Source organism: Sinohyriopsis cumingii, chromosome 6 (assembly GCF_028554795.1).
Source record: "Sinohyriopsis cumingii isolate HCF-2022 chromosome 6, ASM2855479v2, whole genome shotgun sequence".
Taxonomy (NCBI): Eukaryota; Metazoa; Mollusca; class Bivalvia; order Unionida; family Unionidae; genus Sinohyriopsis; species Sinohyriopsis cumingii.
Genome location: NC_142966.1, coordinates 104270804 through 104293400, shown reverse-complemented (window position 1 = coordinate 104293400; position 22597 = coordinate 104270804). Strand labels below are relative to the sequence as shown.

General features: G+C 36.1%; 1 protein-coding gene across 2 annotated transcripts in view; it reads left to right on the top strand.

Moving 5' to 3' along the window:
* Positions 1 to 493: 493 nt before the first annotated feature.
* LOC149797615 (protein mono-ADP-ribosyltransferase PARP14-like) overlaps positions 494 to 22597 on the top strand; it is an 89988-nt gene continuing 67884 nt past the window's right edge. The window contains exons 1-5 of one of the 2 annotated variants that reach the window (XM_089962496.1): positions 601 to 618; positions 5528 to 5587; positions 7618 to 7663; positions 12405 to 12682; positions 14492 to 14716. In XM_089962496.1, the coding sequence (XP_089818622.1) occupies positions 12596 to 12682; positions 14492 to 14716 (312 nt within the window). In that variant the 5' untranslated portion in view covers positions 601 to 618; positions 5528 to 5587; positions 7618 to 7663; positions 12405 to 12595. Of the gene's footprint in view, positions 619 to 5527; positions 5588 to 7617; positions 7664 to 12404; positions 12683 to 14491; positions 14717 to 22597 lie in introns of both variants that reach the window. The other variant, XM_089962495.1, reaches the window with a different exon arrangement.

The window sequence follows — 22597 nt, the reverse complement described above, 5'->3', positions numbered from 1 at the left end:
TTAAATTTGATATTATTTCAAATTGTGGATATTGCGTCTTATTGGTTTCACGTGCGATTATATTGTATAAACCCTGTCACACGTGATTACTTCATTTGATTCAATCGTGTTGAAAGATTTTTATTCTTTATATATGTACGTTTTAAGACTGTAAGTGTACATCTATGCGTGTACATTTTTGCAACACAAGTTCACTGTAACCCATTAAGGTATTTTGCCGTACGAATAAAAACGCGATTCTGTTATACCTGTCCAGTGCAGACTGATCTCAAGTACTAAGTGTCGACTGCTTCATTAAATCGAAAGTAAACGTCTGGGGAAGTAAATTATTCGCAGGTAACTTCGCAGTTTTCAAGAAACCTTTGTAAGATTTGATATGTTATTGTTTTCATTGTTAACTGTTACTCGCCTGAGCAAATGTAAATTGATGTAAAAGTTGTTCAAACTATGAATCATTATCTCTTTCTGTACAATTTATCTGCCCATAGCATGTTCTAATCGGCAATGTAATCTCAATCTCGTTGTCGATTCCGGAAGAAAATTACGAAGCTGTATTTGGATAGTTGTAATATTTCGGAGAATTTCTAATTGCATGAAGCAGTTGTTTATTTAGGCATGGTGAGTGATTTTCCATATTTCATTTTAAAAAGCACTAGTCTAATCGTGTCTGTTCTTTTTTTTTCTTGACGGTAAGTACGGTAACGATATGTTAGAATGTAGAATTTCACGGTTCCTAAAGTAAGGGTCATAGTAGGCCAGCAAGTTCTTCTCCGCCGTCTGTTTTCTGACATTACTGGTGGCGAAAAACAAAAACACAAAAAAAACAACAACAAAAGGGCGGAGAGCAACTTACTGGTTTAGGGCCACACGGACTTCCATTAGTCTAAGGGGACGACCATTAATTATGTCAACAATTTTTAGGCAATTTTTTACCCCCCCCCCCTTGTCAACAACTGTCAAACTTTCAGTGACCCTCCTAATACAATTTTAACCCCCCCCCCCCAAACTAACAATATTTTATACGGCTGGCTTTTATGCTGAAAATAGAATTATGGAAATTAAAAGGTCGACAAATAAATTGTAATACATTGTTTTAACATGTTTAACAGATTTCAAATTGACTATAACACTTTGAATTCATGAAAAAATCGTGAGTTTATATTCTAGCTTCTATCATCTTCCCATGGGGAAGCAAAATGTTTCTGAATTGTTATAATGGGCATAGTGGCTGATTCATTAATTTCTTGTGGAACCGATACACCCAACAAGTCAACATCATCTTCATCTAACCATTCTGCGCTTAACATCTCTCCATGAGCAGTAATTGCCATCAGCTCTCTCTGTCTTTTGGCAGCCACTCGTGTTGGCCGAATTCTTTGCGGTTGAGGAGCATGTGGTAATTTCCTAGGCCCAAGATCGCGTTGTCAGTGCTGTTGAACATGCTTCTTCAACATGACTTGTGAAGCAACAAAGAGGTGACAGATTTTGCAGATCTGTTCAAGCAACGACAACTGAATGGAAGGACAATATAGATCATATGGAAGAATTTTGAATGCCTTTTCCGATCGAGGTAGCATGTTATCAACTTTCAAAGACTGATTGAAGAAAAGAGATGGAAATCTGTGCAAGTCGCTCTCAGATGCATCTGGTGCTTTAAGGCCTGTCTACAGTCTACAATCTACATTGAATAAAAACAAAATATGATGATGCAAGACTATGACTTCCTTGGCAAGAGCTCAACCGGTTTAGGATTAAACTGGTGGGCTGTTGACGGGCGAGCGAGTGTGTGCCATACCAACGCACCAACTAATTTCCTATTTTTTGATTTATTAAATTTATTGTAAAAAATAACATTGTTGACGTCAATTTATCTTGAACTCCCCCCTCCCCATGTCAACAATTGTCAAACTTCTTCAAACCCCCTCCCCCCATTTTGTTGACCTAATTAATGGACGACCCCTAACAATGTAAGACATCTACCCAGATATATATTTTGTGTCGATGTCTTACTGCCTAAATCGATGGCGTTGTAAAGAGTTTCCCCTGGTCAACTGACATGGCATCTTCGCTAGCCAAGGTTCTGATAACTGTTGATTATGTTATCAGAACATTGGCTAGCAAAGATGCTGACATGGAAACGAGAGGACAATTTTTCAGGAATATCTCATACACTTGGCAGCCCATCAAGGGCAACTGCACATAGAGGCAAGGGGAAGTAGTGCATCCCACCCATTCACCTCTAAGCATGTTTATGCCTGCATCTGTAAAACTTAATAGCTGACCACTACATGTTTCACCCCTCCCCCCCGCCAAATAATTCTGCGGGTGCCCCAGCAACCCATAGCAACATTGTTTCACAAATTTAAGTCTAATTGATATTTAGATGGATCCAAACATTATATATATCATGGTAGACATCTTGCTTTATTGGATTAGGACTTCCACTAGTATCATGTACTCATTCTTTGTAATGTCATAAGGCTGGAGATTATTTTTTCTTTCCCCTAGATATTTCATCAACATTTGGCCTGAAGAACTGTATAGCTGGAAAAGATGACTTAAATTGGAGGAAAAGTTAATTATATGTGATTAAACAAACATAATATTTTGTGGGTGTGTTGTCGTATAATCAATTTATTCTTCCTAATATGTTAGTGAGAAATACAAGTATTAGCTTTCCTAAAATGCTAGACAGCATTTTGCTGAACAGCTAGTGTGCAATTTCAAAACCTGTTGATGTATGGAGCAACATCTGATGTTTATTACTGAGGAAAGTTTGAATAAACTATATGCTTTTTTACTCTTACCAAAATATATATTGTTTGTCCATGTGTCTTTTACCTACTTTTGTTTCCATGCAAATAATTATACAACATACCACAATAGTAAACTATTCAGGGAAGGAAAAAAGATATTTAATTTGAGGTCAAAGGTCGGTTCAGTGTGATGAAGAAGAGAGATGGTTTCAGCACAGTAACAGTAGTTCTTTTCACAGACTTGACACAAACTTTGCATAATGTAAAGATGAATCATATCGATTTGGGTTCCAAAGGTCAAGGTCACTATGACTGGAATAAAGATAAATGGTGTCCACTCAGTTATATAGCTTTAGTTTACACCACTGACCAGGATGAAACTTTTTGAATGGCTTGTTCTCTGAGTAAGGTAGAAGCTTGCTGCTTTGTAGGTCAATAGTTATGTTATTTACAAGCATCTGCAGGTCAGTTTTAAAGTTTAGTGCAGGTTTTAATGTTTGCTGCAGATGAAATCAGAATTTTAGAATGACCTGTACAGGCCATCATGTAAACTGGTTCTGAGCTGTCTGCTTTGTTCCATTACTTGTTCCACAGACTGTAACCAGGTATAAGTTTATTCCTCAGGGCCAATCTACAAGAACGTTATAGAGCTCATATATTGAAACAGAATTGAGCTCTGATTTTTATTCTGTTATATTAAAACTGATGTGTGGTGCAGTTATTGGTTAATGGCTTAATTCTTTCTTGATTTAGAGTGATATAAAGAGCGATCTATTTAATGTTTGGAATTTCCAAACACAAGTAAATAAAATGCTTTTCAAGAAGCTCATGCAGTAATAGACTGATCCTCACATCTTGTTTAGCTGGACTTATTATCTCTGTTGTGGGCAAGAATTTAAGTCTAGAACTCAGCAATCCTATTGAAATTTAAATCTGACATAAAACTGACCAATCAAATGTTGTAAGTCTGGACATTATTTAACATTATATTGATGAAACTGAGCTCAGGTTTTTATTCTATTATTGGACACGCCATGCTGCTGATTAAAAATGTCTGACAATAAGGATAGGAATCAGAGAAAACAAAATTTTGACCAGCTATTGACAGATGGGAATTTACCAAACAAGAGGTGCCATGCCCCTGTCCCAGAACATAAAACTGTTGGCCCCTGTTATAACTGTGGCATGTATCAAGGTATCTTCAGTGTGTGTGTCTGTGTGGGTGTGTCTGTATGTGTGGGTGTGTGGGTGTCTGTCTGTGTGTGTGTTTTTGTGTGTGTGTGTGTGTGTTTGTGTGTATTGGCATTTGATGGCACATGAGTACAATAATGACTACATGGTGCTAATTAAAAGTAAAGTTGCCCAGTTGTGAAAAAAGACAGGCAAACAATGATTGGAAAAATAACACTTTCAGATAAATGTAAAGCTGAAGTACTAAAAGATAAAATATAACAGACAATGATGTTCAAATTATGTTGTGTGTATATATTAAACATAATATATAAAGTAAACTTGAATAATAACTTTAGTACCTGAACAAAAAAGTAAGTAATTTATGTAATTTAATTTCTATGTGATTATCATGTATTACTGTTGCTTTCTTAAATGTTACTATTTTGGGTTTGTGTGGTGCAGTTTTCATGGATTTTTAAGTTAGATTTTACTACTCTGAATGTGTGGTTTAATTTTCATGGATTTTTTGGGTAAATACTATGACTTTAGGTCTGTGTGGTGCAAAATTTCCAGGATTATTTTATTTTAGGATTCCTACCTTAGATTTATGCAAACAATTTCATTGAGTTTTAGTTAAATATTACCATTTTGGATTTGTATCATGTACATTTTCATAGATTTTTAAGTTTAATGTCACTCCTTTTGATTTGTGTAGTACAAATTTTCATGGATTTTTAAGTTGCTGCAAACAGTATGAAAATGAAAGGTCTTTATACCAGTCTGATTTAAGTGATACTGCCAGACTGGCAAAACTGACTCATGATTTTAGAGTTGTGGATCAGAGGTCTTATTTGCACTCAGTTTTGTGATCCTTGTTACATAATAGGTTTAAATGTGCTTTGTTTATAAAAATAAACTTTTTATGATACGAAACTGTTTGCGTGGCCATAAAAATGTCTCCACTTTCTAAACTCCCAGAGACCTCAGTTTGATTTCCCCATCTTCTCAGAAAAATAGAAGTTAAACTTCATAAATGCACTCTTCTCTTGAAGTGAATGGATGATAATTTATAAATAAATATAAAGGTAATGAAAAAGAATTAATGGTTTCAATTTTATGGCCATTTCTAACTTGTCCATGGTTATTGAAGTCTTTAGGATATTTTAGCCTTGAGAACCAAAATATACTCAGTTAGTCTCTAAGTCTTTAGATGATTTTGTGAGGAGTTGACTTTAAACATATGTTCCATTACAGGTCTTTTAGTCTCTGGCAACTGTGATGAGAAATTAACTTTAAGCTTATATTCCATTACTGTAACAGTCTTTGAGTCTCTAACCATGCCGTGATAAAGAATTAACTTTAACATATATTCCATTAGTCTCTGAGTCTCTAATCACTGATAAAGAATTAACTTTAACATATATTCCATTAGTCTCTGAGTCTCTAATCACTGATGAGGAATTAACTTTAACATGTATTCTATTAGTCTCTGAGTCTCTAACCAATGATGAGGGATTAACTTTAACATCTATTCCATTAGTCTCTTAGTCTCTAACCACTGATGAGGAATTAACTTATAAGCATATACTTCATTGCAGTCTAAGTCTCTTGCCACTTTGATGATGAAGAGTAAAAATCTGGAATAATGGGTGCAGAAGGTAAGATAGCACATACAATATTGTTACTTGAGATCAGATCACAGATTCTTGAAATTTTTCTAACACGAATGTCAGAGTTTAAGCTTGAAACCCTAAATGGAACCATACTTGGAGTATATGATCATCTTTGAAATCTAGCATTCTTATGGAGGGATCAAAGGTAAAAAATGTAATACCTGAAAGCTATATGACCAACTTCATTCTAATAATTAAATATTATCGAAGATGAAATAAGTTCATACAATAAACCTGCCTTGAAAGATGACTGCCAGGAATGACCATCTGTCTTGAGAGACTGGGATCTTGATGCACAGATTTGTTGATTATATGGTTTTATAATCTGTTATGAGAAACCAACTGTCTTGAGAGAACATATTTTTTTGGCAGAAGATGTGGCCCTTTAACAGAGGTTCTACTGTATAACATAATGTTCAGTAGGTCAGTATTGCAGAATGTTAGATAAGTGAGTATTACAGTATGTTAAATGGGTCAGTATTACAGAAACTTAAATGGGTCAATATTACAACATGTTAAATAGTCAACAATCAAAACTTGTGATTGCAGAGCTTGACATCATATTTTGAGGAGCAAATTTTTTTGTACCCACCCAGGCCATCCTGTGTCAGATGTTTCAGTGTGTCTTTGAGATGTTTCAGTGTGCCTTTGAGATGTTTCAGTGTGTCTTTGAGATGTTTCAGTGTGTCTTTGAGATGTTTCAGTGTCTTTGACATGTTTCATTGTGTCTTTGGGATAATCTCTTAGCTCCCATTTCCTCAGTATGATTTAGCCAATAATTTCTTAAAAGTACGATGAACACAAACAAAAACACTTATTTTTTTGGTATCCTCTTGATGGCTCCAATTACAGTGCTTATGTGCTTTAAAAAGGACAAATGTTAGCAGCAACTAATTGTGTTAATTACTAATTAGAATTAAAGCTAGGTTATTCAAATGTGTTACACACAGTGATACGAAAATATCACCAATACAGTGGTCCCTTACCAAAGCACTGCAAAGGGGAGCCATACAAGTGTACCATGCTATAAGTGGAACTGTCTCATACTGAGGTAGGTTCAATGTGAAATATACATTCATCACAGAAATGTGATCTATGACCATATACACATTATTTAATGGACTGTGCTAAATTAAAGATTATGGTGAAGTACTCTATCTTGGGAGACCTCTGTAATTGGTGGTTCGGATAATTAAAAATGAAATTCTGTGACATACGTATTTAGTATTTTGAGCATATATTTTGAACCACTGAAGACATTTAATAAAACATCAACCCATTATTTTGTCATATTTAGATGGTGTTGGTATGTTATTCATGTTCACACTTTATCATATCAGAGTCAAGTTCCTTGCTCAAAGGTCTAAGTCATTTTTAGGGAAGAGATGATTATCGTTGATTGGTATCATAGGGAAGAGATCGTAAGATTGATGTGTCATTTCTGTTTCATTTTAAATTTTGTAATATACTAAGATAATACAGACCTTAGGCTTAATCAGTACAGTGGACCCCCCACTATAACATGGTAGTTGGGAGCCATAAAACCCGACCGCATTATATACCGAACCGTGTTATATGCAACCAAGTCAGTTAGCTGAAGAAATGCGGGCGGTAAAATAAATACTTCATTGGCACAGTTACCATCTTGAATTGATGTACTTACTGGGTTTTACAGCTAATGATCAGAATCCAAGAACATCCGGATCAATTGATTTACTTACTAGAAAAGAATCCATTGTCTAAAGGAAGGTTATTTTATGCAGAATGATAATGTTTGGTCAGTATAAGCAGCAGATTAGAATGTTTCCTTTTTAGGTTATGTCTAAATATTAAAATTATGTTATTTTGCATGGGCGTGTCAGAAAGCCATGAATAAGTGTGCATAATTTTCCTGTTCTGTTTCAAATAATACAGTAGGGCATTGATTATCAGATGTTGATTATCTTCATTTGTATGAACACCAAACCATATCCCCCAAAATTGAAGTTCTAAATTGGTAATAATGGATTTTCCAGACAGAATCATAATCTTCTGATTGATATGGATTTTTGGCATTTTATGGTAAGATTTTCTGAATTTAAATAGTAACATCTTTTGCAAATGCATGCAATGTTTTTATTGTGTTTTGGTTTTTGCTTGCATTAGCTTACTATAACAAAAGCCTTTAAACTGTTTGCTGTAAACCACTTGTTGTATGCATCTGTATGATGTGCTGGAATGTGAGTTGAGGTAGCTATGAAAACATCTATAGCAACCAATCAGATACCTTGCTTGGACTTCATCATCATAGTCTTACAGTTTAATTTAGTTTAATTTGATTGGTAAATTTTATGTCAGACTTAAAACTAAACCAATCAGATACCAATGCTTGGACTTCATCATCATAGTCTTACAGTTTAATTTAGTTTAATTTGATTGGTCAGTTATATGTCAGACTTAAAACTAAACCAATCAGATACCTCATTTTGCTTGGATTTCATCATCATAGTCTTACAGTTTAATTTAGTTTAATTTGATTGGTCAATTTTAAGTCAGACTAATAAAACTAAACCAATCAGATAACTGGCTTGTAGACTTTGACAGATGGCCTGATTTGAAACTCCAATTAGTTGAAGAAAAGACTCATTTTTGGTGGTGAAATCCAGACCTGAATGGAATAACTAGATTAAATTCCAATACATCATTCTTGCAAAGATTATAGCTGACATAAAATTACACTCTCAGGAATGAATTAGAAGTATTTTTAGACCAAGATGTATGTCAGTTTTGTGAATAATTTAAAAGAACCATCCTTTCCAGTTTACAAAATCTTTCAAAATTATTAAAGTTTTGATTCAATTTTCATAATATGGTTTAAAAAAATCTGATATTAAGGCAAAATCGAGCTAAAGGCATAGAGGCCAGCATCCATCTTGAATGGGAGGCATGGTGGCACCATCACACTAAAATGGTAGAGGAAAACACTGAGATAGCGATTATAATCCAGATAACTTCAGGAGACAATATGTCCCAGCAGTCTAATTCTGAACCCTTCTGATACCTCTCGCTGAAGGACTGAAAAATAGCCGAGGTATCCTCCATTTTGGAATTGAAGTTTTCATTAAACTGCACAAAAATTCCAACTTGTTCATCATAGTTTTCATTAAATTGCACACAAATTCCAACTTATCTATCAATTGTTTTTAAAAATTGCACATAAAGTCAAACTTGTCCATCATAGTTTTTCATAAATCGATGCACACAAGTTCCAACTTGTCTATCATAGTTTTAAAAACAGTTCTAGGCAAGTAAATTAAGACCCTCTTCCACCACCACCACCACAAGTACAGGTAAAGCTAAATTTTTATATTTACCTTATCTGCTCAGCAAGGGATTTTCTTTAAACCCAGCATTTTGACAGTTCCTGTTTCCCACTTAAAATTTCAACCCCTCTAGGGTGATTTATGCTCATGTTCTTTATGTTAATTGGTTTATATCACTGCTAAAACAGTTAAGCTGGAAGTGCTAAATCTTTAACACTGTTAACTTGTGTGATTATCACATCAATGTTATAAATTCAAGTTTTTATCTTGGTTTACATTTTGTAGAGTGTAGCTTAGGTTAATATTTTAGGTGCACATGCCAAGAACTGAAAATATTACAAACATTGCACATGTAATTAACAATGTCTGAAAATATTTGATTATCTCCAAGTGGGTTTTAAAATTTAGAAAGATATATGAAATGATCTTGACCCATATATTTTAGAAATAAGGGACCAAATATTGCACAAGTTACTGTATTGCTGGTGTAAAGACTTTTCACCTTTTACTTTGTTAAGGTACCAAGAGTAAAGGTACATGTAAAAGGAAATACATGAAACAAAGTGCCCAATTTTCCTGAAAATCCTTAATAATAATAATAATAATAGTAGTAATAATAATAATAATAATGTGTGTGTGTGTGATTTGGATTTTTAACGTAGCCTTAAAACAATTTCAGTCATATCGCTACGATGTCTGCAGAGTGGCAGTTTATAGTGATGTCTAGCACTGGGGCATCATGCCAGAGACGTGTAGCATGATGTCCCACCCAGTGACATTATCCTGACACCAGGCTGACTAGTCCTAACACTAACCTCTTAATGCTGAGCGCCTAATGAGGCAGCTGTTAGTACCATATTTGTAAGTCTTTGGTGTGACTCGGCCGGGAATCGAACCCACGACCTCCTGCATCCAAGGCAGATGCTCTAACCACTAGGCCACAGGAGCGGTATAATAGTAATGATGATAATATCTTTGATATGTATTGCATGTATAAATATAGACAAAAAATTGCAGCAATTGATTTTTTGATTCCCTGTATTTTATTACACATTGGAAAGCTAAGCTTTTTTCTCTGAACAATTCATTACTGTGTATGTCCATATTTTCTGAACATGATTAATAGTTGAAATTTATATGCTTGAATATAAGTCAGACCCAAGATTCACAGACACTGATCTGCTGTCACATAATGTACTGGCACGATTCACAGACACTGATCTGCTGTCGCATAATGTACTGGTAGGATTCATATACATTGATCTGCTGTTGCATAATGTACTGACAGGATTCATATACATTGATCTGCTGTTGCATAATGTACTGGCAGGATTCATATACATTGATCTGCTGTCACATAATGTACTGGCATGATTCACAGACACTGATCTGCTGTCGCATAATGTACTGGTAGGATTCATATACATTGATCTGCTGTTGCATAATGTACTTGCAGGATTCATATACATTGATCTGCTGTCGCATAATGTACTGGCAGGATTCATATACATTGATCTGCTGTCACATAATGTACTGGCATGATTCACAGACACTGATCTGCTGTCGCATAATGTACTGGCATGATTCACAGACACTGATCTGCTGTCGCATAATGTACTGGTAGGATTCATATACATTGATCTGCTGTTGCATAATGTACTGGCAGGATTCATATACATTGATCTGCTGTCGCATAATGTACTGGCAGGATTGATATATAAATTGATATTCTTTCGCATAATGTACTGGCATGATTCTTATACATTGATCTGCTGTTGCATAATGTACTGGCAGGATTCATATACATTGATCTGCTGTCACATAATATAATGGCAGGATTCATATACAGTCATCTGCTGTCACATGTAATGGTAAGATTCACAGATACTGATATGCCGTTGCAAAATGTATTGGCACGATCCATGTACACTGATCTGCTGTCACATAATGTACTGGCAGGATTCATATACACTGATCTGCTGTCACATAATGTACAATCAACATTCACGGACATTGATCTGCTGTCACATAATGTACAATCAACATTCACGGACATTGATCTGCTGTCACATAATGTACAATCAACATTCACGGACACTGATCTGCTGTCACATAATGTACAATCAACATTCACGGACATTGATCTGCTGTCACATAATGTACAATCAACATTCACGGACATTGATCTGCTGTCACATAATGTACTGGTAGATGATCTGGATATATGCAGTTTGTTATGGGTAATCAGTGGAACAACCATCATAAAACTTTGATCTGCTGGTGCATCATGTGGTGACAGATTAGGATCTTTTGAGTTGGGCCTGACTTGTACATGAATATAGATGATAAGATGTCGCATGCTCTGCAATAAACTATCAATAATTGATATTTACTCTAGCATGATCTGGAACATTACAAATTGCTCTTTTCAGCATGTGTTGAGATTTTTGAGTTCTTGCATTTTTGAAGTCTTGTAGAATATAATAAGGAACCCAGATCTAATATTGGTTTAATTCTTAAGTCTGGAAATAATTGTAATTGTACATCATGTAAATAGATTTGGTCTGGATCCATTACTTTTTTTTTATAGATTTTATTAAGCTCTGCTTATGATATCATAATGCCAGAAATGTAATATGGACCTCATTTCCAGTTTCGACTGGTTATTCTCATTTAATGTCCTTTTTGAAATGTTAGTGTAGAATTGTACTTGATTTATGCATGAACAGGAAAGGTGACCCGTTTGATACAGAACTGAGGTAACAACTTCTTCAGCCTTGACATAATTTGGTCTGAACTATTTACTGATACGTATACATAAATTGACCCAATTAGATACATGCACACACATACTGTAGGTTTTAATGGTTATATGACAGTTATTTTTGTATACATTGACCTGGTTGGAAATTATACTTTTATGTATAATATGATTAAGTAATTACTGAATATGAGTAAACAGAATATTTCAGTGTGCAAGACCCACAGTAAAGAAAAATGGGCCAATATGCCAAACCTAGTCCGGCCAATCATTTAGGCCGAATAGTAATTGGAATCACTTCTAGTAATGCTATAAATAGAGTAATTGGATACTTCTAGGAATGCTATAAACAGAGTAATTGGATACTTCTAGGAATGCTATAAATAGAGAATAATAATACATTGTTTTATTTAATTACAAATATTGCAGAAGATGATGACTTTTTAGGTTTGTAAAATGGTAGGAAATGTATTTATCCATTGATAAGACCATTATTGATGATACGCCTACCCTTCTTTTAACGAAATTGTGCAGATATTTAACAAGGAAATATTTGTCTAATAATAAGACGACCTTCTTTCTTTTGGAAATTTTAGTAAGCTATTAGTAGTTGGGGAAATACTGCATGTAGGTGACAAAGTTAAAAGTATTTGATCTGCTGTAATATTTACCTGTGGATGAAACTGAGCCAATAATAACATTATTGATGTATTACACTTTTATAATTTAATTTTTTTAGAATCCCAAAATTCTGTACCAACACGAGCTGCATCATTGCCTGCATTGAGAGACTCTAGTGATACCTCCAGCTTTAATTCAAGATTAGAATTTACACGTCTTTTTGGCACCAGGCCAACACAGCGGGCAAGACCAAAGGTTTCCTTGCGGTCAATTTCAGAACAGAACCTACAGTTTGACTCCTCAGGACCAATGGCTGAAGCTGAATTGGAAGGGAAATTTGTGACGTTTGGCAACATTAAAGTTTATGTTGTTAAAAATGATCTTGCAGATGAAACGGTATGGATAAAAAATGACAGGGTGAACAGATGATTTCTAAATATCACTATTTACAGCCCACACCTGACTTATTGGTTTGCTTTTATTGCAAATTGATAGTGTGGATACTTTGATGACTATACTATTTACTTTGCAAAGCATGATGCTTGAGTTTAGGTGCAGATAACTCTTCACTCAAATTGACAAGGCATGAGGTTTGTGCTTAGATAGGAAACATCTGTGATTCTTATTGGAGCATCAGGCATAATTATTAACTCCCAACTAATTTGGTGATAAATAATCTTATGTTAAATAATTGCGGTGACAATATAAAGATTATGATAATATCTGCACCAGTTAGAGACTTGGATTTAATAGGACTGATAGAAAAGTAGTGTTATGTGAATTTCCCCTATTGTAATGCTACAGATGCTTTGTAGAGTTGTTGTTACTGCATGAGAAAAGGCACATATATCATTGGTGTATGGTTCAAAAGAAATGATTTGGAAATCATCTATTATGAATGAGTGTCATGCCTAAAGAACTTCATTAGGCCTCCACATTGTGTGATGGCAGATCTGGGACTAGGCAGTCAACAGTTGAATGTAACACAAAAGCAATTTGGTATATATTAACATTTGTCTGTATGAAACAGACAGAAAAAGATGATTTTCAACTCACACTCGACAAAAATTTCTGCTGTTTGACTGGCCAATGATTTGCTGTCAACCAGTCTGATGTCAAATTTGAGTCTGAGTATGAAGGTGGGAATTGCTGTAATCCTGAAACAATTTCTTCTTGCTGTAATGACATTTTAAGGAACTATTCATATGCTTGTAAAAAGTAGTGTATTACCCTTTGGGTTTCAATCTATTTGTTATTTATCATTTCTGTTGATTCTGATAAACATTTAGCTTCTGAAATATTTCTTATCAGGTCAGAATATTGGGAATAATTGTATTTTGTAATTCATAGTATAAATTGTGTGCAGTAGAGTCTCAAGACGATGAGAAGAACTCTTTTATGTGATTCTGTGGAATACAAGTCTTCAGTGCTATATATATTCACTTATATGTTAGGACCAGCTGCAGTTATAGTTAGATCTAACTTAAATATGAGCATATACGGGTAAACAAATTTTAATAATGATAGCATGTGATGAATAATGCATTTTATTTTAAAATATTTGCCCCCCCCCCCTCGGGAAATATCCTCAGTCATGGAATTTGAGAACAATTATTAAGACTATAACATTGTAAAATATGCTTTAATGATTAAGCTTATAAGTAACCAAAATTTAACATCACATGAGTATTGGAAATGAAAGGTTATAGTCTAATTGATACAAAGTTAGCATCAAGTGACTTATTTAATGTTCTATGGTGTGAAGTAGGTAAGAATGTGACATTCGTTATTATTTGTACCTGTTCATTATAGGGTAATCGCCCACACTGAGAATCAAACAAATCATGTCTTGATTAAATATATAGAGTGCAAAGTATTATGTCTTGCTGCCCATCCAACAAACTGCATAGAGGACCTTTAATATTTGCATGTGTGTTGTCATGTGCAGGTTCCCCTTTCCCTGCAAGCTTTGGTTACAGACAGTTATTGCTTTCAAAAGAATATGAATCTTTTTATAAACTACATTTGTAAGCAATGGCTGATTAAAACATGTGATTACTTAATACATGCAGGTGACATTTAACGTTAATTTTACTGTAGAGCTGGTTGTAGTTAGCTTTTCTGACAAAAAGCTGTTATGATGCTATTGGCCAAAATTTTGCAATTGCTTTTAGTCGTTATAAAAGTCGATTGTTTTCCATGCAGGCTGATGTAATTGTGTGCAGTGTGCCAAGCTCCCTGGATTTAAGCCATGGCCGTGCTGCAAAATCCCTTGAAAACAAATCAGGCAACAGTCTTCAGGCAGAATGTAGCAGTAAATATCCGAATGGGATCAGTAATGGGGAAATTGCTGTTGTCAATCCAGGCAACCTCAGCTGCAAAAATGTCTATTTTATCACACTTCCGAGATGGGACTCTAACAATGCTCAGGTAATGGCCTCAATAAATGTACCATTTATATTTTTTAATTAACATATTTTGTGTTATATCATGTCTCAGGACATGTGAAAAAAGTTTATGTTGCTTTTGGTTTACATCTGTGTGATACTTTCCATCACATTTCTAACTGTAGACTTCCCAGATGACTTCAGATGTTTGAGTGTCAATAATTGTACTCAGACATATATATTTGACTAAAAATGCTTTCTTTTAAGTATTTCCAGACTTGAACAGGGGATCAACCTATCCCTCAATCCACCTCCCTGCACATCCATCTTTAACTTTATCTTCTCATGTTTGATGTTTGAAAAATATATTTAAAAGCATTGGGATCTGCCATGGCAAACTATAGAATTAGTTCAAGTTCTTTATGCGTAAGTCTTAAACTATATGTTCATTGAATTATATTCTGTATTTCTTTTAGGGGGTCCAAAGATATTAATTAGGTGTATCATGAAGTTATATCATCAGTTTGTTTTAAAACTAGCTAACTAAATGTTTTTAAATTGCTTTTACAAAAAGTTGGATGACCTCATTGCTAGGCTTTGTACTTGGGTAAATTCCTCTCCATGAAAATTGGGTAATAAAAAGGTCAAAGATAAGTTAAGTTTTGATTTCCTTATTTCTGAATACTGCCTTCAGTCTTAAAATAAACACAGAAATATCTTTTTAAGATCAAATAGGTCCTTGTATATACTTCTACACACAGATCTTGTACATATGTAATAATTTAGGAATCATCACAGAAATTGGACCATGCTTCGAATCTGAATCCACATCTACTTTTGAAAAAATAATTTCATAGCACTCCCACATTCTAGTGTTGTTCATTGAAGCCATAATGTATAATATCTATCAGTGAATACACCTTATAATGAAGTACATGATTTGTATAATTTTACTACATTTAATGAAGTGATCATGCTCATTATGACAGGAATCATGTGATAATGAAGGATCATATAGTGAGAGATCATTACAGAAAACAGATACAGAATGCTTATTCTATGGATAGTCAAACCCATAAAAATTGAACTTGGACCTAGAAAAACTTGTCATTAAATATCAAAACTTACCATTAAAAACATAAATTTGATTTTTTTTTCCCAGAAAAAAGCAGTTCAAGAATTCTTAACATTTCAGAAACTTTACGCAAGAAAAATGAGATTAATTTCCTATTTTACTTTAAGAATCATTAGTACCAGGGTTGCAGTTTTGTGTACATTGTTGGCTCATATAGCGGTTACTTGTCTTGGCTACCATTTTGTAAAACAACTTTGTACAAGGTATCTATGTCTAAAATATTCAAATAGATGACAGTTATTTATATTCCTGACTTCATTTTGTGTTTCTGTTTGATTGTGACTCCATATATACCAAAAATTTATTTTTGTGTCTGAGAAGACTATTATAAACTTTTATAAACAAAAAATTTAGAATTTTTCAGACTTGGATTTTGCTTTCTTGATTTTGTCCATTTTGAGTTCTATTCTGCTATATGACTGCAGGATATTACAAGGGAGGTAATCCCAATAAAACAAAATGGAGTACTCAATAATTTACTAGCAATTTCTACTTTTAAAAATGTATTTTAAGTACACATTCCAGTTTACATTCCTTGTACTTCAAAACTCCATTTTTGTCATATGTTCATTTAATGTTTCAAAAGGATAGATGTTAGGTTAAAGGGAAAATCCAGACTAAACTTATTAGCACTCCATTAATCCTTATTAAATTCTAAAATATTGTACCAGTTTTCAAAGTTATTGCTATTCGGATAATTAGGATATAGGACAAAAAGTAATTATCACTGGTTATCACAGTGTCATGCCATATCAGGCAGGACTCTGATGTGCACTGAATTAACTCCCAATCTCTTTAGGTGATGTTACACCAACTTATCTTATATTCAGTAATTTGTGACTGAAAATGGATTGAGCTCACTTGCTTGCAGTTGCAAAATTAGTATACACAGTTGTAATATTAATATACACACCTGCATTCTCTCTGATTTCATGCTTATATATGATCGGGTTGAGTTCAAGCAGTATATACGCCTGCATTCTCTGTTTGATTACACATTATGATCAGATTGAGGTCAGTTAGTATACACACCTGCATTCTCTCTGACTGATTACACAATATGATCAGGTTGAGTTCAAGCAGTATATACACCTGCATTCTCTGTTTGATTACACATTATGATCAGATCGAGGTCAGTTAGTATACACACATGCATTCTCTGTGTTTGGTTGCACACTATTATCAGGTTGAGTTCAATTAGTGTACACACCAGCATTCTCTCTGTTTGATTACACACTATGATCAGGTGCTGTTTCCAAAACGTTTGATTCAGAACCCCCAAACGGCAGTGCCAATGAAGGATGGGATCACTTCAGAGAGACTGTGTACAGCACAGCCACATGGATCTTCAATCAAAGAACAATGACTGGTTTGATGCTAACTCTGCCACACTCATGCGCAGTGTGGGTTCCATGCAGAGAGGTCCACAATCGACATGATCTTCTCCATCAGGCATGGCTGCAGGAAAAATGCAGAGAACAACAGACCCCTTTTCCTGGCCTTTATAGACCTCACCAAGGCATTCGATCTGGTCAGCAGAGACGGACTCTTCACAATCCTGGCAAAAATTGGTTGCCCTCCAAAGCTGCTAAGCATGATTCAGTCCTTCCACGATGACATGAAAGGCACAGTGCAGTACGATGGCTCAACATCCGACCTCTTTGACATCTGCAGTGGAGTTAAACAGGGCTGTGTCATTGCCCCCACGCTCTTTGGCATCTTCTTCGCAGTCCTGCTCAACATGCCTTTGGGACATCCACAGAAGGGATTTACCTGCACACACAATCAGACGGCAGACTGTTCAACCTGGCATGACTGAAGGCAAAGAGCAAAGTGCGTGAAGTCACCATCAGGGACATGCTTTTCACAGACGATGCTGCTCTAGACGCCCACACAGAAGCTGAGCTTCAGCGCCTGATGGACCGCTTTGCTAAAACATGCGAAGAGTTTGGGTTAACCATAAGCCTAAAGAAAACAAATGTGATGGCTCAGGACGCAGACCCCCCAAGCATCATCATCAACAACTATGAACTTGAGGTGGTTAGTCAGTTCATGTACCTTGACTCTACCATTACCAACAACCTCTCGCTCGATGCTGAACTCAACATGCGGATCAGAAAGGCATCAACAACTCTCTCCAGGTTGTCGCAGAGAGTGTGGAACAACAGCATGCTGGCCATGAACACTAAGATCACCATGTACCGTGCCTGCGTGCTAAGCACTCTCGTGTACGCCAGTGAAACCTGGACTCTGTACGCCTCACAAGAGAAAAGACTGAGTGCCTTTCACATGCGATGCCTCTGACGCATACTTGGGATCACCTGGAGTGATCGAGCAACAAACAATGAGGTGCTTGAGTGTGCCAAGATTCCCAGCTTGGTCACACTCCTCCGCCAACGTTGCATCAGATGGCTGGGCCATGTGCGTCGGATGGATGACGGACTGATCCCCAGAGACATTCTTTATTCGGAACTCGCCTCTGGCAAAAGGTCGATCAGACGACCACATCTCCACTTCAAGGATGTCTGCAAGCACGACATGAAAGCCCTTGACATCGATGTCAACACCTGGGAAGAGCTCGCTCTAGACAGATCAAACTGGCGACATGCTCTGATCAAAGGTCTGAAAGTCGGAGTGACTATTGACCAATCCTTGACATTTCTTCTTCAAATAAGTTGCCTGGTACTAATACCTTTGGAGTACTACCACTACCTGACAAATCTAGCCTTCCCAGGATAAAAGATTTAGCTACAAAAGCTAAAAGTTGTCTGCCCATACAAGTGGAAGTCAGACAGTGATCTCCCCTTGATGCCAAATCCAGTGAATACTTAAGTGACAAGTAGTATGCTCCATCCTCACAAACCATCTTCAAGAATTTTGAGGAAAGATGTTCAATTTTACAGTAAGTTGGTGGAGTTTCTCTACTCAGAGGAGTATACTTCATCTATATTTCTTACTTTTTCTTGCATCTTTCATTTAAAGATAAAGCCTCTTTTATATATTGCATCAAAAAAGTACATGTTGAAATCCTTTGGGCCTTCATATACATACATGGATCACTAGTGTGTTCAATCACCTTGCGACATTAATTTTGTGCTATAAAAAGGTCATGGTTGCAGCATTTTTTCTAATCGACATGGCATGCATATCACTGTATAATTTCCACTTTGGTTGGATACATATAGGTAAGATTCCTATACTTAATCTATGGTCATAGCATCCACTTCATAGATTTTGAAAGCAATGATTCAGTGACTGTGAAGTATATAGGGTGCCATATGGTCCTCTTTTACTTGACACAGTATAGTGTAGTATCCCACCAATGTCCACTCTTCGATTTCATACAGTGAGACACATGGCTGGTTACACCTGAACAATATCTGCTTTACTTTTCATCTTACAGATTTTAAACCTGAGACCACATGGATTCGACAGCCATCCATCTCTAATGGCTACATTATATCAATGAAATTGAGACCAAATAAAGACAGCTCATATACTGTCTCACACAAAAGTAAAGACTGGTTCTATGGATCAAATAACCCATAACTTGTCCAGTCATAAGGAACCAGACAATTGAGATAAAATGGTAGTGTTCTTCTACTATTGGACTCTGCCATACATATCAGATCACAACAGGTGAACACAACAATTATCTTACCCTTTTATCTTATCCTTATGGGAGGAATATCTTTATATAGTATGCCTACCTGACATCAAAACACCAGGAATCTCATGGATCAACATACCTAGTAAATATTAGTGCTGTAAGGACACTCAGTACAACCTATGCCCAATTCAGTGCCACAGTACCCACATGATATGAAACTAATTCATTCACAAGCCTATGCCACTCAAAGGGAAAACATGCTTAGTGATCATCAGGAACTTACCATATCCTAACTGGAACAATCTGCTAGTATGGTTAATTGCCACTTTACAAGATCTTCAACAGCTAAGATTGCAGACATTCTTTTCTTACCTCCTTTACAAAGGCCAAATCTCCTACAGACACAACCTCAAAGGCCAAATAGATATTTTCAGGAAAGTAATCAAAGAGATAGAAGGGACACTCCTAGGACATAGCAGACAGGAAAACAGCCCCACCAATCTTATGCATGTAGAGGGCAACTTTTCTCAAGAACAACAACAGTCTCCTTATAATATGTAGAGATGAGATTCTCATGCTGCCCATATCAGATATCTCAGTCAATGGTTCTTAGATATGATATCCAAGGGCCTCACATAATGATCGCTGGTCCTTGGATATGATATCCAAGGGCCTCACATAATGATCAATGGTCCTTGTACATGGTATCCAAGGAGCTCAGTATCATATTTAATCTTCCTTTCTATTGTCCCTTTAGTGATGGACATCCCCAATGACCCATTCAAGGCAGATGTCCTGTAATGAAAAGTTAACAACCTTCTCCAGAAAACGGTGTAGAGATTGTTCGCAACATAAAATTATCAATCTTTTGTTCAGTGTTGTTCCTGGTTCCAAAGGCCAATGGCAGTCTTTAGACCAATCATAGACAAAGTGCTCTCCTTTCATACATGCACCATGGTTCTAAATGGAAACACCAAGGGAGGTTTTAATTACCATTCAGGAGGGAGACTTCGCTCTCAGATCTTTAAGATGAACATGTCCCATTTTACAGATCTTCCAGGAAGTTCCTGTGAATCTTTTTCAGTGATACCAACATGGCAAAAGTCTCCATGTCTTCACTCGTATTATGGACAGAGTAATAGTTCACTATAGGACCATCTCCATGTTAGTGACATCAGAATACCTGGACAGCATTATTTAATAACACCAGATGAATTATATTTTGAATCAAGACATGAAATCCCTTATTGCACTCGACCTCAGCCTTGAATTCCTTGTCAACAAAAGAAACTTTTAATGTCATACCAACTCAGCATTTTATCCATAGAGTTCAAAACACATCTAAACAGAGTATGTTTCCCTGAGGAATGCACATTGAAAATCAGTTATATGGTGGCTGCATGGAGTCCTGGCACAGAACAACCTCACAACCTAAATATTCCTTCCTGTACTGGGTTTACATACAGTGTCAGCAGACCTTATTGTCCTAGGTTGCCTATTTATGGGACCATTACAACTGATACTGTTGTACCAATGGAGGCTGAAACTTTGCCCCTTGAAACAAACATTAGCAGTCTCCATGCATATGAAGTATTGGTACAGTCTCAGAAAATGGGAGAACCTTACTTAGGTCAGTTTTTACCCTGTAGGTACAACTTCCAAGGTTTTTACTCTGTAGGTACAACCTCCAATTCCATTTAAGATTTGTGTAGATAGTGAGCTGGAGTGCAAATCATTTTAGGACGCCATAGGTGTGTGATCCAATTAGGAATTGCCTATTGCATATCAATGTCCCAGAGATTAAACCTGTACTGAAAACATTTCATCGGTGTCAGAAAAAGTTGCATGTGAAGGGGGTTCTCAGAGTCTATCCAATAAATCCACTGTCATTGACTAATTTTCTCAGAGGGAAAATGGAAACTAAATCGGATTCCCCTGATTCTGAATTCTTGTTTGGAAATTTCGTAGGTGGTGTCACCAATGACAAATCCATGTACAAGATTGTCATATTGCGTGCAAGGCAAATTTATTAGCGAACTTGTCCCAAAAAATCAAGTAATATAAATGGAATTGTTGCTTCATCTTGGTTTTTAGTTGCATATGTACCCATTGTACTCCCAACCTTTGTCTCACCAGTCCAGGATCTGAAGACCTGAGCAATTCCATACATTGGAATGGCATGGATGTATAACTTACCCTCCAACACCACCTGTTCCAAAAGTGCTGCAAAAAGCAAGAGAATCAGTGTCGTCTCATCCTGCATGCCTTCTCCCCTCAGGCATCAGTGAGCATGAATAAATGCCCTCATAAATTCCAAGGAAAATAAAGATATTTCCACACCTGCTCAAGCAACTGTGGTAGCAGGCATTTCATCTGTTAAGCCTGCATAATTATGTCATATTTAACAAGCCTTCAAGAACAAACAGAGGTCCAAAGAGATGGGCCATTATCACTCATGGCAGACTCTGCTTTCATTGCTGGATCATACTCACTTGCAATCAGTCTTTTGTGTTGAAACAATTCTTTCTACCCTGGACCCTTCAACTAAAGGTTGTGTACAGGGCCCAGTTAGAGTTTTGAAGTGGCATCCGAAAAGAACTGAGTTGGTGTGAATTGGGAGATCCCATCTATTCTTGCCTTGGAAACAGCGATAGGATGGTATTTTGGCATGTATGAGATGGAGTTATCCTTTCTGCATATGGATAATAAATTAAGATCACATGAACTTACTATGCAGTTTTGCTTTTTAATATAGGGCAAGACATATTGCATTTGAGCACACCTGTTCCCTAGTTAACATTATATAGAGCTCTGGGATGGATGTCAGAGTCTACTTTCTGTAGCTCTTCTGCCTCGAGAGATGATACATCACAGAAGGTACAATTAGACCTGATTGGACCTATTGTCATAGTGCAACAGGTTACCTTATTGGGTCATTTAGCAGCTTCTTAAGAATGATGTGGAATTATTTCTGCTGGATTTCCAAGATAAAAGTTTACCTTTTCTTCAAGCTGCATCATGGTGATGGCATGCTAAGTCCCTGCTCAAGTTGGGTTCTTACTTTTGATGCTGCCTCACATACCCTAAGGGACTGGAGATGACCACTCTAGGTTAGGGGCTGTAACTCCCTTATGTTTTACCAGTTCTCCTAAGGTATGATGATCAGTTAATGTATTTGA